The 16,283-nt window shown below is 34.4% G+C and overlaps 1 protein-coding gene across 1 annotated transcript; it reads left to right on the top strand.

The window, feature by feature from the left end:
• The first annotated feature begins 246 nt into the window (after nucleotides 1-246).
• LOC116023382 (homeobox-leucine zipper protein HDG2-like) lies at nucleotides 247-10,324 on the top strand. Its single transcript, XM_031264378.1, has 13 exons — nucleotides 247-393; nucleotides 5,091-5,198; nucleotides 5,859-6,058; nucleotides 6,175-6,292; nucleotides 6,868-7,056; nucleotides 7,138-7,512; nucleotides 7,724-7,825; nucleotides 8,047-8,250; nucleotides 8,394-8,577; nucleotides 8,693-8,970; nucleotides 9,321-9,410; nucleotides 9,874-10,205; nucleotides 10,321-10,324. Exons 1-13 carry the CDS (start codon nucleotides 247-249, stop codon nucleotides 10,322-10,324), a joined length of 2,331 nt encoding a protein of 776 aa, XP_031120238.1.
• Nucleotides 10,325-16,283: the final 5,959 nt, after the last annotated feature.

The raw sequence follows: 16,283 nt of genomic DNA, 5'->3' as shown, positions 1-16,283 counted from the left end.
GATGTGTTACATGCTCTAGTATTGTGTGATTTAGCCAAGCAAGTGTGGTGTGCTTCACAGATTAATATTCCTTCTACTATTAGCTTGAGTTTTGCTGGTTAGTGTGACTAGTTGTTTAATTCTTTGCCTTAAAATGATCTTGTTCGTGCAACAGGTAGTCTCTACGCCCTATGGATGGCTAGCAATAACGTCGTCTAGAAGGGGGTGGTTACCCAACCGCATATTATCATACGCACGGCTTCCACGATGTTACAAGGCTGGCAACATGTTGGCTTATCTTCCACTACCAAGACGTCGAATGTAGAGACCAACCAGCCCTCGCCTTCTGGTCTACGCCGTTGTTATGTTGATGCAACATGGGAGAGTAACTCCGAAACAGGCTCAATGGGGGCGGTACTCCTTTTTCCGGATGGTGACTTTGTTGCAGCTACTAATGGGTCTATCCCGATTTGTGATTCACCAACCATAGCGTAAACGTTTGCATTTAGAGAAGCTCTTTCTTGACTTAAGGAAAGGGGGAGGTGGCAGTGGCGATGTTCACAGATTGTGCGGTTATGCGAACTACCGGTTTACTCTTATATTGGATTTGCAACTGTGGACTACAAAAATTTGATGAATTCTTTTGAGTTTTTTTTTTTCCTTTTTTTCGTCCCTAGATCAGATATTGTTATTACTCACACTTTGCTATATCTTGTCATCTCTCTCGGCAGGATCACTCTTTGTATTGGGATATTGGCCCTCTAGACTCTATCCTGAGTTCTTGATTTAATATAATTCTCTTTTTCCCTTGAAAAATGTAAATAGTTATAAATAAATAAATAAATAAATAAATAAATAAATAAATATATATATATATATATATATATATATATATATATATATATCAGTTTTATACGCGCATTGCGCGAATGAGTTAATGCCCAATATTTATATTTAAATAAATATTTGAAAGTATATCAATGCAAGATTATATAGGAGAAGTTTATACATAGGTAATTGAATGTCGAATTTTTTTATTTAAATATCTAACTCAAAGTATATGAATCCAAGATAATATAGAAAATTCATTATAATTATTACTAAAATAAATGTTTGCAACCTTGTAAAATTGATAGTCTAAATATTTGGTCTAAAAATGATAGTCTAAATAAATATTACTTTTAATTTGAGTTTTTCTAAGTGTTCTTAATTCTGTTTTGAGTAACATTGTCATTGTCTTCATCTTTACTATTTGTTCTCTTCCTTTTTGTTGGTAGTGTGTTATTTGCAATTTGGTTATTGTTGATAGCATAGATGACAACGTCATGCAATGAGATTATGATATTGGAGCTATGGACTTTCCTTTAGGTGTTCTGCTTGGGGTTCATTTGGTTCAACCATTATTGTTGAATGAGTTACTGTGGATAAAGAAATCCCTAGTTTAAGAAAAAAAATTAAATAAATTAATAACAATTTAAAAATTTAAAATATTATGTATTTCAAAGATATTAAAAGGTAGTTTCTCGCTTCAATTTGCTATGTAATGGGTTATTTGAGTACTTTCATTGTCAACAAATCCCCCAAGTAGTTAATATGATTGGTTGCAAACTATTCATTTTTATTTTTTCATGGTATTAAAGAAATACATATGTATCATTTTTTGGTGTAACTATTAATTTATTTAATTCAATAAAAGTAAAATAGAGTAATTCCGCTTCAATTTGTTGGGTTATTTGAGTATTCTCTTTGTCAACCAATCCCCAAGTAGTTAATATAATTAGCTTCAAATTATTTAATTTTTTTTCATAGTATTAATAAAATACTTGGTAAATAAATATATAACACTATTTTGTACTATAACTTTGATATTTAATTAGAAGATATTAAAAATAAGATAATGGACAATGTAATGAATATCAATTGATAAATTTGAATGTAAAGAATCTTTGCATGAGAGAAAATAAACGCAATATAACTAATGGAATTATTTCTCTCATTTAATTTAATTTTTTGATAATGAATAATTTTTTCAAATAAAGGTATTGTAGACACATAATTTTAAATTAAAGAAATACATATGTATCATTTTTTGTTGTAGTTACTAATTTATTTAATTTAATAAGAGTAAAATAGAGTGAGAAACTTAATTATGTTTTGCCAAAAAAAAAAAACTTAATTATGTCAAATTTGATTTAGATGAGGTTCGAACCTAAGACCTTTCTTATAGAAATTAATGGGTAAGTTTTTTTTTTTGAAAGGAAATTAATGGGTAAGTTAAAAGTTAACGGAAAACTTAACGGATAATCATAAAAGTAAGGTTAAATTAGGTAATCTCTATTAATAATATTAATCTGAACTATCTTAACCATCCATTTGATTAAATAATTCATCTGAACCATCCATTTGATTAAATAATTTGACCGTCATTTTTTCTACCTATTTTAGGTCTAACTCTCTTTGGCTCTTATTAGTATATATATATATATATATATATATAGGATGATCAAAGGCTAAAAAATGACTTAAAATGATATTCAAGCTAAGGTTTGTTATTTTTAATTTTTGATGCTGAACTTTGAATGCTATATTGTATTTTTTTAATACACTATCATATTCATATGTTCAATAGTTATGCTAACTTTGATTGGGATGGAGTTCGAACCTAAGACCTTCAATTCCTTATGAAAATAAATGAGTAAGTTAAGAATAATAAATAGTTAATAGAATACTCCGTTACTAAAGTTTCTACTCACGGAATGCGGGAGTATTTATGAAAAGTAAATGATATAATAGAGAGTAAAATAGGAAAATTAATATATATATATATATATATATATATATATATATATATATATATATATATATATATATATAGAAGTTGGCTCATATGCGGACTGTAGTTTAGATGCGGTCGTGTGGCCTAATTAGCACCGTCCAATTTCATTAATCTTACTGAAATTCGCGTATATTTAAGTGGGGTTATTATGGTAATTTTAGTATTTATATTACATGATTGGAATGGTGCATTTTAGTACATAGTGTGGTGCGTTTTAATACATGATGTGGTGCATTTTATTACGTATGTTGGTGCATTAACTGTGTTGTAGAATGGTGTGTTTTAATCTATCCGTTGGTGCATTTTCATACGTAGAATGATGTGTAACTGTGTTGTGGAATGGTGTGTTTTAATACATAGTATGGTGCGTTTTAATACATGCTGTGTTGTGTTTTATTACGTATGTTGGTGCATTAACTGTGTTGTAGAATGGTGTGTTTTAATCTATCCGTTGGTGCATTTTCATACGTAGAATGATGTGTAACTGTGTTGTGGAATGGTGTGTTTTAATACATAGTATGGTGCGTTTTAATACATGCTGTGTTGTGTTTTATTACGTATGTTGGTGCATTAACTGTGTTGTAGAATGGTGTGTTTTAATCTATCCGTTGGTGCATTTTCATACGTAGAATGATGTGTAACTGTGTTGTGGAATGGTGTGTTTTAATACGTCGTCTGGTGCATTTTAATACATTGAATGGTGTGTATTTTAACACATGTGTTTCTAATAAGTGTGGTGCATTTTAATACGTATAACGGTGCATATTTTAGCACATGTTTTCTAATATGTGTAAATTAATATGTGTAAATAGTGTATGCTTATAATCTGACATGAGGCACGTTGTGGTACATTTTAATATGTAGAATTATGTGTTTTATTAAGTATATTGATGAATTGCAAGTGAATAGACGCATTTGTGTATATTGTGTGGAATGGTGTGTTTTATCGGTCCTCTGGTGCGTTTTAGTACGTAGAACGGTGTGTTCTGTAACATACATATATTGCGCGTTGATTTGATGAGTTGATATGATCTAATGGCTGAAAATAGGCCACACGACCACACCTAATGACCAGGCCACACCTGAACTCTACCCTATATATATATATATATATATATATATACTGAAATCAAAATAATTATATATATATATATATATATATATACTGAAATCAAAATAATATGAATCATTCATTTCAACAAACAATTGGACCAACATTTTTTAGTTTCCGTTATAGGCCTAACTTTATTGACTCTTATTAGATTATTATTATTATTATTACTAGTCTTTCCAATGCGCGATGCACAAAAATATATGCTCAATATTTATATTTTAAAAAATAACTAACAAATGTATATATATACACACATCCCTACCAGTAAGTCCCATGAGACCCTTTGTAAATGCACACAAACTACTACACTAATACACACAAATTATATTGTATGCAATTTGCCTAGCATGAATGCACACAATCTACTTTGTATGCACTCATATAGTAGCTTGTGTGCATTTACGAAGGATTTCACGGGACTCACGAGAATACGTAGATGCAGTTTAACATGATCATATACATACATACATACATACACACATACAAATATATATATATATATATATATATATATATATATATATATATATATATATATATATAATAGATAAATAGTAGATATATATATGACTTAAACTTAAAAACTTTTAACAAATATATCTAAAAATAATTAGCCAAATATAAAATTGAATTGAAGTAACCTCCACACACAAGAAAAAAATGAAGAATATGTAAAATGTTAATGTTGGCAGTGATGAGATTGGCTTTCTTCTTAATTATCTCTATCTGCTGTCCCTCACCTTCCCCTCGTCGTTTTCTCATCTCCTTATCCGCCATAATTACTCCCTCACCATAATGACTCCCGCTTTTAAGCTGCTAATATATATACATGCATTGTCTATCAGGCTGTGTATCTATACACATACATTTCCGGCCTACATACAACTACCTCTCTTCCTCTCTATCTCTAAGAGAATTCAGAATTCATACCAAGTTTAAAGTCCTTTTCACCAGTATGTTTACTCTCTGCACTCTTCTTTTTCGTAATTTTAATTTGTTTAAGGATTCGCCAAAAGTTTGACGAACTTCAATTCGGCGCAGTTTATTTATCGTCAATCCTGTTGTATACGGTTTTTTTTGGGATTGTTTAATTTTCGTTCTGGGGTTTTAAGGTAAACAGATATACTGAAATGTGTTACTATTTGTGGTTTGTTATCCTAGGTAGGGATGGATATGTCTGGGAGAATTCCGATGAGCCTGCCGGAAATTATGGAGTTCGATGAAAGTGATCTGAGTCGATTTGTGTCTGGGACAGAGTTTAGTGTTGAGGTAAGTGCATCATATCCTAGGAGTTTGGGAATTATTTAATAATGAGTATGTGGTTATGGGACGGATCCATAATGGAGACAACGAGGACAACTATCCCTTTTTCCAATCATTATTGCATGGACCATATGGTCCACACCGTTGTCCACAGTGTGGACCAAAAATAAAAAGTACATTATTTTTATACTGATAATACATTATTTTTATACTGTAGGCACATTATTTTAGGGTACATTATTTTTGTACTGAAGGTACATTATTTGATATATACTGTCAAAAAATGTACTTACAATACAAAAATAATGTACTTTTTATTTTTGATTCACACAGCTATGTGGACCATGGTCCATGCAATAATTTGCTCCCTTTTTCACTTCCATCCCCTTTATATGTATATATACTCCGTATATATTTTATTTTATGTAAATGCTCAATATATATATATATATTCATAGTAAAGGTTTATAAGTACTAAATATATATACATAAAATTAATTAATGATGAACTGGTCTAGATGATAAAGTATATGTTAGTGTCTTAAAATTTCAAATTTTTTTTTGTATTTTTTTAATATGTCATTAGTTTTAATCTTGTCTCTATTTCTGGATCCATTTCTGATGGTTATGATGGAATATAATTTGGCCATTTTTCCATGCATGTAGTCAACCAGCACTTTGGGTGGTGGTGGAAGTCAGCCATGGGAGACGGTTACGAATACATTGGAAACTGTAAATCCTGTCATGCCTATGGCGGATACGGTCAGCGCCGCCACCCATGACGTCAATGCTGCTGATCAACAAACGAATCAGAGGGCCAGGAAACGCCAGCGGCGTAATCCGCAGCAAATTCAGGAATTGGAAAAGTAAAAATCATTACGAAAAATAGAAAATTCAATTCTTAATTAGCACAAATTATTTTTTTCCTTTTTAAAATTTTTTAAAAATTCATTGATATTATGCTTTTGTCATCAATTTATAGGTTTTTTGAGACATGCCCTCACCCAAACGAGGATCAAAGAAAGGAGCTTAGCCTTGCACTAGGGATGGAGCCAATTCAAGTCAAGTTCTGGTTTCAGAACAAGCGCACTCAATTAAAGGTAGTACATGTTGTACAATTAAACCTCAATTATTATATCATCAGACATGGTAAATGTTTTATTAATGTACACTTTTAGTTTAAATACTCTTAATCGTTAAACTTAATTATTTTAGGAAATAACCCGTCTCTCATTTTGCACTGATCTTGCACAACGTGAGAAAATCATTTGTGTCATTTTACCTGTCTTATTTACTATTCATTGGTCAAACCAACTCTTTCTTGTTTGTTTATTTTCTTTAGTAATTTTTTATTATTTTTAAATTTAATTTGTTGTGTTTAATAGTACTTTTAATGTAGTTTCTAAATATATAAATTTTATATATTAATGCTAAACTTAATATTATGAAAAATTAGATTAAAAATTACTTCAGTCAAGCCTCGTTAAACGAATCAAACAACCATTTTGGGACGGAGGTAGTATATCTTTAGTTCATTTAATAACCTCTCTCATGTTGCACTGGTCTTGCACTGATTTTGCACTTATTATCTTCTATATACATTTTTTTGAACAGAATATCATTTAAATCTAAATTTAATTAATACTTTACCTAAAAATTTTCCCATCTTTCACAGGCTGTAAATGAACGTCAAGATAATTCACAACTTCGCGCTGAAATTGAGAAGCTACGAATGGAAAATTTGAAGTGCAAAGAAGCTCTTGCAGCATCATCTTGCTCACAGTGTGGTGGCCCATCCATGAATGAAGTGTCACTTGAAGAGCATAATAAGTTAAAGTTAGAAAATGCTCAACTCAAAGAAGAGGTATCTCCTTAGATTTCTATCATATTGTACTATACATTTTTTATATATTACATAATCAACTTAATTTTGTGTTAATTATAGATTGCTCGGATTTCTTCAATCGCCTCAAGGTCTGCTAGGATGCCATCTGAAAGCACATCAAGGATTTATGACAATAGTGACGAGGCAACAAGAACAATCAATGGACTTATAGAGGCCGAGAAACCGGTCATCACTGAGCTTGCATTGGCGGCTATGGATGAATTGCTTCTAATGGCACAACTAACAGAGCCACTTTGGGTTTCAAGCATGGATCCCAACACTGAAGTTGTGTTAAACATACAAGAATATGCAAGATTTTTCTCCCAAGGAATTATTGCAATAGCAAACCGTGAAGGGTTTTGGACCGAAGCTTCTCGTGAAACTGCTCTAGTGAAAACAAACTATGCCCAGCTTCTTGGGATGTTCATGAATGTGGTAATTAAGTCTTCTATCTTGATTCATCATCCATATTTATAGTAATCAACATGAACATATGCATTTAATTTATTCCATTTTAAGCTTCTTGAGAGGGGTTTATATATCTTCCATTCATGCATACAAGGTTCAATTTTTTTTTTCTTTCACATTTAATGTTGACTTTGAATTAATATTATTTAATATCTAAAATTTACCTTGTGATTTCTAGGATCGTTGGGCAACTTTGTTCTCCGACATTGTTTCAAGGGCTGTAACAGTAGGCGTTGTATCAATTGGTGTGGCCGGAAATTATGATGGAGCTTTGCAAGTGGTAAATTCTAAACATTTTCGTTTTTATTTTGCATGCTTATTATACCAATATTTCACAAAATTTTTATGTAAAAAAATGTCACGTCCATATTGTTAGTGTTCCCACTGCACACATGTAATAAATAAATATTTGTATTATTTATATCACACACTTTTATACCCGATAATAATTAATGATGACATTCGGACTTAAAACATGAGTTTATAAATATATGAAAATAGATAAATGCTGACTTTCAAGTACCAGCACCACAAGTAGCACCTCGTAACTACTACTTTGCCAGATATTGTAAGAAAAATGTTGATGGCAGATGGGCCATAGTAGATGTTTCTATAGACAGATATCTGTGCATGAATCGAGTAGGCAGATGTATGAGGAGGCCATCAGGGTGCTTAATTGAAGAACTTCCAAATGGGTATGCAAAGGTACTAATAATCTCAACCATCTATTACCAATCTGCACATATTCTGCACAGATTCTGCACATCATATAAGTAACACAAATGTACTATGTAGTTAATTTATATAATAATTTATTGTTCTTAATTTTTCCGTGACATAAATTCTAGATCACCTGGGTCGAGCATGTTGAAGTAGACAATGATGTTAATGAAGATACTGGTATTTACAAGGCACTACTTCATTCCGGCATGGCATTTGGGGCAAAACGTTGGGTTACAATGTTAGATCAGCAATGTGAACGTATTGCCTGCTCATTGTCTATAAACGTCCCGCCCACTATTGACAATCTAGGTATAGTACGTAGTTCATTTTAAAATTTATAAAATCCAAATTATAGTACTTATTACATGATATAATAATTGAAAATTTATACTATATGATTTTGTTATTATTATATAATTTGTAGTGACAATAACTCCAGAAGGAAAAAAGTGCATATTGAAGCTAGCGGAAAGAATGGTGACTAGCTATATGTGTGGGTTGAGTTGTTCAGAATCTCCAAACTGGAAAGTGTTATCTGGAAGTGGAGCTGGTGTTGGTGACATTAGAGTTATGATAAGAAAAGTGTTGAATGAACCGGGAGTTCCTTCTGGTGTTCTTCTATGTGGTGTTACTTCTTTATGGCTTCCCATTGAACCAAAAAGGGTATTTGATTTCTTTCAAGATGAACGCACTCGAACTCAGGTACTTTGTTCTTGATGTGAGCATAAATATAATATAAACATAAATGTGCAGTCCAACTATCAGCTTAGACTTTTAGTTGGATGGAACACATGATTCAATTTGGTATCAGAACCACCCGTAAAAAAATCAATGGTCCACGTGTTGCTTGGAGCCCATCAACGTCAATCAGCCCGCACACGTGAGGGGAGCATAAATAGCACATGATTCAATACGATAATTAAAGAATTTTTATTTTTGACATTTTCTCCGTCTCAATTAATTGATGAGAAGTAAAAAATCATTGGACAATTAGCAAAATTATCTATTCAATTTAACGTTACACTTACATATTTTGCTTTTGTTATTTGCAGTGGGATATCTTTTTCAGTTCAGGTCCTTTGACAGAAGTTGCCCGCATCACATATGGAAGGGAAATTGACAACTGTGTCTCATTATTTAAAGTATATCACATTACAAGTAGTTTTTTTGGTTAAAATCAAGGCTTACCACTGCCCCAAAAGCAGTAGCTTCTTATAGTGTTTTAAGCCCTTTATCGGGCTCTGCTTAACAAGACCAACAACCAGTTACCACTACACAGCCCAACAATTTCCCCTTCTCGTGACCTGACTCTTTGATACCACTTGTTAGAATTAAACGTTACCACTGTGCGAAAAGCTATAGCTAGTGGCAAACGCCCAACTTTATTTTCCTATATATAGACAACCATCACATTTTTTAGACACTGGATGCTGGACTTGGTCTGTTAAGTCTTTTACTTGTCTCCGCCTAGCAATCCCAGCCACCGGGGGCGCTAGACTTGGCCTTTGCTGGCCACCACCCTACATTTTTTTTCTTGTTTTTTTAGAACATTTCCATATTAAATATGGCTTTAATGGATTTATTTTTTTATTTTTAAACAATTAGGGTGCAAATACTAGCCAGAGCAATATGATGATATTACAAGAAAGCAGTAGCAACCCAACAGGTTCCTACATTATTTATGGTCTAGTTGACATGAAGGCCATGACCCTCCTTTGCCGAGGTGGAGATCCCAAATTCGTATCTGTTCTTCCTTGTGGATTTGCTATACTACCCGACGGACCACCTGGAACTGCCTCTCTTCTAACGATGGCATTCCAAGTTTTGGTTGATTCTGATCCTATTGCCATGCTTTCTCCCGAATCAGTTGCCACTGTAAATCAGCTTATCAAAGGAACCGTGGAGAAGATAAAGACCTGTCTGTTCGACAACAGAACGTATGAACCTAAACATATGTGTTTAATTAACGTTTTCATGACTAACGAAAATTTATTTGGTTTAATTTTTGTGTTATTTACGAAATCTAAAGTTGCTTTTCCTTTGTGGTTGCAGGTGAGGCGCCAATATATTGAGAAGTGATGAAGACGAAGGAATACAATGGAAGATTGCATATGTTTCGGATGGAATAACTATAGGAAATGAAACACTAATTAGGAAATTAAAGCCCGCAGCAAACAGTAGATTGAGTCCTATATTAGTAATAACTTTGTATATATGACGATTTCATGTACAGATCAGATCAAATATTATCATCATTTCTACAATATCATTAATGTGCATTGACTGACATTACCAGCTTTTCCTGATAACGCTCCCGAATTTTCTGAATGCCATGCATAATGATCCTCCAACAGGTAAAACAACTAATTAATATGGCGTTGTCCGTAAGGACAGCCCAAGTGGTAAGAGTGCTCTACCTACAGCCGAGAGGTTGAAGGTTCGATCCTCAAATCCCTGGGTTTGAGAGTTTAACTCCTTGTGGTTCTTTGCCGGTTAGGGTCACAGGGCGAGGAGAAAACCTCGTTAAAAGAACTAATTAATATGGTGTTTCGTTGATAGGAGGGAAAATAAATTATATTTTTGTATGAAAAATAAGATGAAAATAATGTAAGAATTCAAATTATTGTTTAATTGGTAGAGAGAAATAGAATTATTAAAAATGGGAAGGAAAGAATTGATATAAAAAAATTAAAATATCCTTATGTAATAACAACAACAATGGGTAAAAGTGTCTTTTTTTCCTTTCCATTACACGGTTGAATTCCAATGAGGGGGGAGTTATGAATTCTAATTCATTAGAATTGCAATTCTGATCCCTCAACCAACTAATATATTTTGCAATTTATAAAATTATATTGACAAAGAGTTTTAATTCATTCCAACAAACACCGTACCCCATAATAATCTACCATTAATTTCCATCTTGGGTTGAATCCACGTATCGTGGGAGAAAATGGGATTGTCAAATTAAATGAATAATCCAGCTTGTTGGCACTCACAAATGTCGCAATTAAGTATCTCTCATGGGAGAAAATGGGATTAACACTCTCACATGGATGATGGGAGTGGGTTCGAGCCTCAGTGGAGGCAACTGTTGACTCGTTGTGCTTCACTAGGTTGAGAAAGTAATTATGAACAAATACTACATTGTAACAGAGCCAGTAGTACTCAAAAGAAAAAAGTATCTCTCTTGATTAATTAGTCATTTATAGTAAATTAATAATGCCTAATTTGTCAAGGACTTTGTGGTCCAGTCTCCAGTGGCACCAAGTTGCGAGATGTTGTGGGTTCGAGCCTCAGTGGAGGCGAATACTGCATTCTAATAGAGTCATTAATATTAAAAAAAAATGCTTAATTTAATTATGAAATTTCCACCAAAAAGATGTAATTAATTAATAATATATAGTATAATAAATGATATACACAATAATAACATATAAATGTTAATATCAGGAAAATATTATTTTCGAGGCGAAATGACTATTTTTATCCAACTCTATGTTAGGAATATAATCCTACGAAAAGAATTATTTCTATAAGAATGAAAGGAGAAAGGGCTAGATTATTCTGGGTTTGATTTGCATCCGTGTGCACAAGGAAGAATCTCTATGTTATAGTGTGCACAATGGACTATTTCGGTAATTAACTCAATCAAATATTATCTTCATTTGTACAATGATTACGCATGCAACATAGTTGGAGACTTGAAGTGTTATGTGCATTGACTGACATTAACACCTTAATTTCCCTGATAACATAACGCTCCCGAATTTTCTGAATGCCATAATGATCCTCCAACAACCAACCAATATCATTAATTTCCCTCTTGGGTTGAATGCAATGTGTCATGGGAGAAAATGAGGAGAAAGAAAATGAGATTGTCAAATTAAATGAATAATCCAGCTTGTGATTTTTTTAACACTATTGACCCGAAGTTCAACGAATCAATATCGTTTCCACAGAGGTTCAAACCCATGAACTCCCATTTAGAAAAGTCACTTCATGTTGCTTGATCACAAGGTCTTTGGCAATTTTTGTCTTGATTAATCAGTCATTCATATAAGTAAATTAGTAATCTGGAGCCGATTTCTCCGGATAGTACACAAATCTTTTCCCGTATTGAAGTTTCTTCGCAGCACCTTGCTGACTATATATATGTATTTGAAACACTGAAACTTCGATTTGTCTTCATAGTTAATGAGCCTATTTATAGTAGTTGTCTTGGCCTTGATTCCTTGAATTACGTACGTATTAACCCATGATGCCATGATACCACTCTTCCATGCATTGCAAACTTGAACCACGATTTTCCTTGTTTGCTTCCTTGGCTTCCACGTACGCATGATCACACTCTGCATTTCTTTTGCTTTCCTAATTTTGCGCCATTTAGATGCATGCATTCATTTTTCTCTTTGCCATGTTGCCACTTTAAATTACATTTCCATTTCCCACGTACATTATGCATGCCTTCATGTATTCACATGCATTTTATTTTGCATTCATAATTCCCTTAATATTTGCTTCACACTTCACACATATTCACGCCACATGTACATATTATTTTCACTTCTCAACTTTGTTTGATTTTATATGCCAATTCATCATACGTAATATATCTATATACATAGTATATTACTAACATATACAATCAATACTTTAAGCATTAAACAGCAGTTCGGACTGACAGCGATAGAGACGCTAATTTGCAGGAGGAAGGAGATGAGTTTGCTGTTTGTGTATTATTTCTGTGGTTGCACAGCAGGAGTATTCTATTCCAAGTCCATCTTATCAGAAGATGCCAAGTCAGCAAGATTTGTTAGCATCAGTTAGCCATCTGTTAAGTGCAGTTAGCAGTAGTTAGCAGTTGTTAGTGCAGTCTTCCCTCTCTTTTCCTATTGTATATAATGTACTCCCATACTGTGGCTATAATCAATAAGAAATAATCCAGATAGTTCCTTCTTGTTTCAATACCTTCTCTCCTCAAATCGTGACATGGTATCAGAGCCATTCGTGCTCAACAATGGCATGGAACCTACCATCTGTCAACACCACTCGACAAGCAAGCTCCAGTACTCTGCCTCACCCAATTGCCATAGAGCCACCAGTTCCGAACCCTAATCCGGCGAATCTGATCACTTTTGATCCAAAGGACAACACCAGTCCGTATCATCTCCACGCGAACGAGAGTCCTGCAGTGGAACTGGTATCCTGTATGCTAGATGGAAACAACTACAACGAATGGGCCAGAGCGATGAAAGTAGCTCTTTCATCGAAGAACAAATTCGGCTTCGTTAATGGAGCGATCAAGATGCCGAATGTAGACGATCCGAAGTATTTTTTTGGGAACTTTGCAACAATATGGTAGTTTCTTGGATAGTCCGCGTACTATCCCCAACAATCGCAAGAACTGTTCTATGGATTGACACAACAAAAGGAGTTTGGGAGGATCTGAAAAAGAGGTTCAGTAAGCAGGATGTACTCAGAATAGCAGAAATTCAAGCTGAAATTTGTCAGACTAAGCAAGGAAGTAGTAGTGTGAATGAATACTTCGCACTCAGAAATTCTAAGACCTATACCTACCTGCATTTGCACTCAGAAATGTAAGTGTAGTGATAATTTCTTAGATATCTTGAGAATGATATGTTGTGTGCCTTCCTCATTGGATTGGATGATAAGTATACTGGGGCAAGGAATCAGATAATGTTGATGAGACCCTTACCAGATGTAGGTGAAGCCTACTCCATGATTTCTCAACAAGAAAGGCAGTTTTCAGTGGGATTTAACAATCCTATCAATCAGTATTCGAATGACAACTTATCAGGAAGTGCAATGCTTGCCAAAGGAGACAAGCATTATTCCAGCAGAACCAAACCAGTGTGTAGCTATTGTGGCTTCACAGGGAACACCATTGAGAAGTGTTACAAGAAACATGGATACCCTCCCAGATGGAAATCGAGAGGGAAGAATGTTGGGTAAGCCAATCAAGTCAGTACACAAGAAAACTTCATCTCTGGTGATCAGGATGGGTATAAGAAGTACCTTGAGTTTCTTGAGTATATGCAAAGAGAAAGGAGCACTCCTCTTGATGCAGGAGGCACTGGAACAACACCTCAAGCCAATATCATTGCAGCAAACTTTGTGCCTAATGCTGAATCAGAAGGTAAGACTCCTACCAAAATTTCCAGTGAATATAAGAGTATGTGAATTCTTGATAGTGGTGCTACACATCACATTGTATGTGACAGAAGCCTCCTAACTAATTGTAGAAAGGTTGATGGAAAATATGTGGCCTTACCAAATGGAAACAAGGCCACAATCACACACATTGGTTTTGTTCATCTATCCAATATGCTTGTGTTACAAGGAGTCTTGTGTGTTCCAGTATTCTATTACAATCTTATCTCAATAGGTGAGCTGATTAAAACATCAGGCTATCAAGTATTGATGCATTCTAACAGGTGTATAATTCAGGATTCACACCTTGGGAGGATGATTGGTACAGCTGAACTAAGAGATGGTCTATATATCACCTTACAGTACCAGCAGATTCCTTACATTGTATTCCTTTAGTGAATTCTGTAGCCAACAATATGTGGCATAGCCGATTAGGGCACGGTTCTCATGCCAAAATAAAATTCTTGCAATCTTTGAATGTAAATATAGATGCAGGAAAAGATAGTGTTTGTGATTGTTGCCATTTGGCTAAACAGAAAAGAATTCCTTTCATTCCTAGTAAATCCTCTACTACTGATTGCTTTCATTTAGTGCATATGGATATTTGGGGACCCTACCATGTTAGAACTGTGTTTGGTCATCAATACTTTCTCACCATTGTAGATGACTTTAGCAAGACTACATGGGTTTATCTTATGAGGGGTAAGGATGAAGTGAGACAACTTGTGCAGGGTTTCTGTGCTATGATTCATACTCAGTTTGGGAAAATGGTTAAATGTGTCAGAACAGATAATGGAAAGGAGTTCTTAATGCCAGAATTCTATCTCCAAAAGGGCATAATGCATCAGACTTCATGTGTATATACTCCTCAGCAGAATAGTGTGGTTGAGAGGAAACATGGTCATATTCTATCAGTAGCAAGGGCCTTAAAGTTTCAAGCAGGGTTGCCTGATTGTTTTTGGGGAGAATGCATACTACAGGCTGTGTACATAATAAATAGGTTGCCCTCAACAGCACTTGGTAACAAAATACCCTATCAGATTTTGTTCAACAAAATGCCTCAGTACCAGTACCTTAAGGTTTTCGGCTGTCTTGCCTATGCCACAACTCATGGTGGTCATAGGACAAAATTCTCACCTAGAGCAAGGAAGTGTATATTTATTGGATACACTAATGGAGTAAAAGGATACAAGTTATATGATGTTCAGACTAAAGAAGTCATCACCCCAAGAGATGTGGTATTTTATGAGGAATTTTTTCCCTTTCAGACACAAGAAGCACCTGCAAAAAAGCTAGATGAACCTGTCATGCCCACTGAACATGCCACCAATGCTGGTTGTGATTCTGCAAACATCCAGCCCAGCCAGGGGCACTCCACTGAGTTTGATACTTTAAGTGAGGCACCCTCCCACCCTCCACCTATAGAGCTAAGAAGGTCTACTAGGCAAAGGGCTGCCCCTTCCTACCTTGCAGACTATGATTGCCAGAATGGTAGGACCTCTCCTCACAGCATAGCTTCAGTTATGACTCATGACAGGCTATCCCCAACTTACCAAGCCTTTGTCATGAGCATCTCTTGTGTCAAAGAACCCAAGACATACAATGAGGCCATTCAAAAAGACTGTTGGAAACAAGCTATTGCTGTTGAAATTGAAGCACTGTAGGCAAACAACACATGGAAACTCACTGATTTGCCACCTAGCAAACAAGCTATTGGGTGCAAATGGGTATACAAAGTCAAATATAAGTCTGATGGAAGCATTGAGAGGTATAAGGCTAGGTTAGTGGCCAAGGGCTACACACAGACAGCTGGATTAGATTATATTGACACCTTCAGCCCA

Source organism: Ipomoea triloba, chromosome 6 (assembly GCF_003576645.1).
Source record: "Ipomoea triloba cultivar NCNSP0323 chromosome 6, ASM357664v1".
NCBI lineage: Eukaryota > Viridiplantae > Streptophyta > Magnoliopsida > Solanales > Convolvulaceae > Ipomoea > Ipomoea triloba.
The sequence above is the reverse complement of the archived record's forward strand: the minus strand, read 5'-3'. Positions and strand labels throughout refer to the sequence as shown.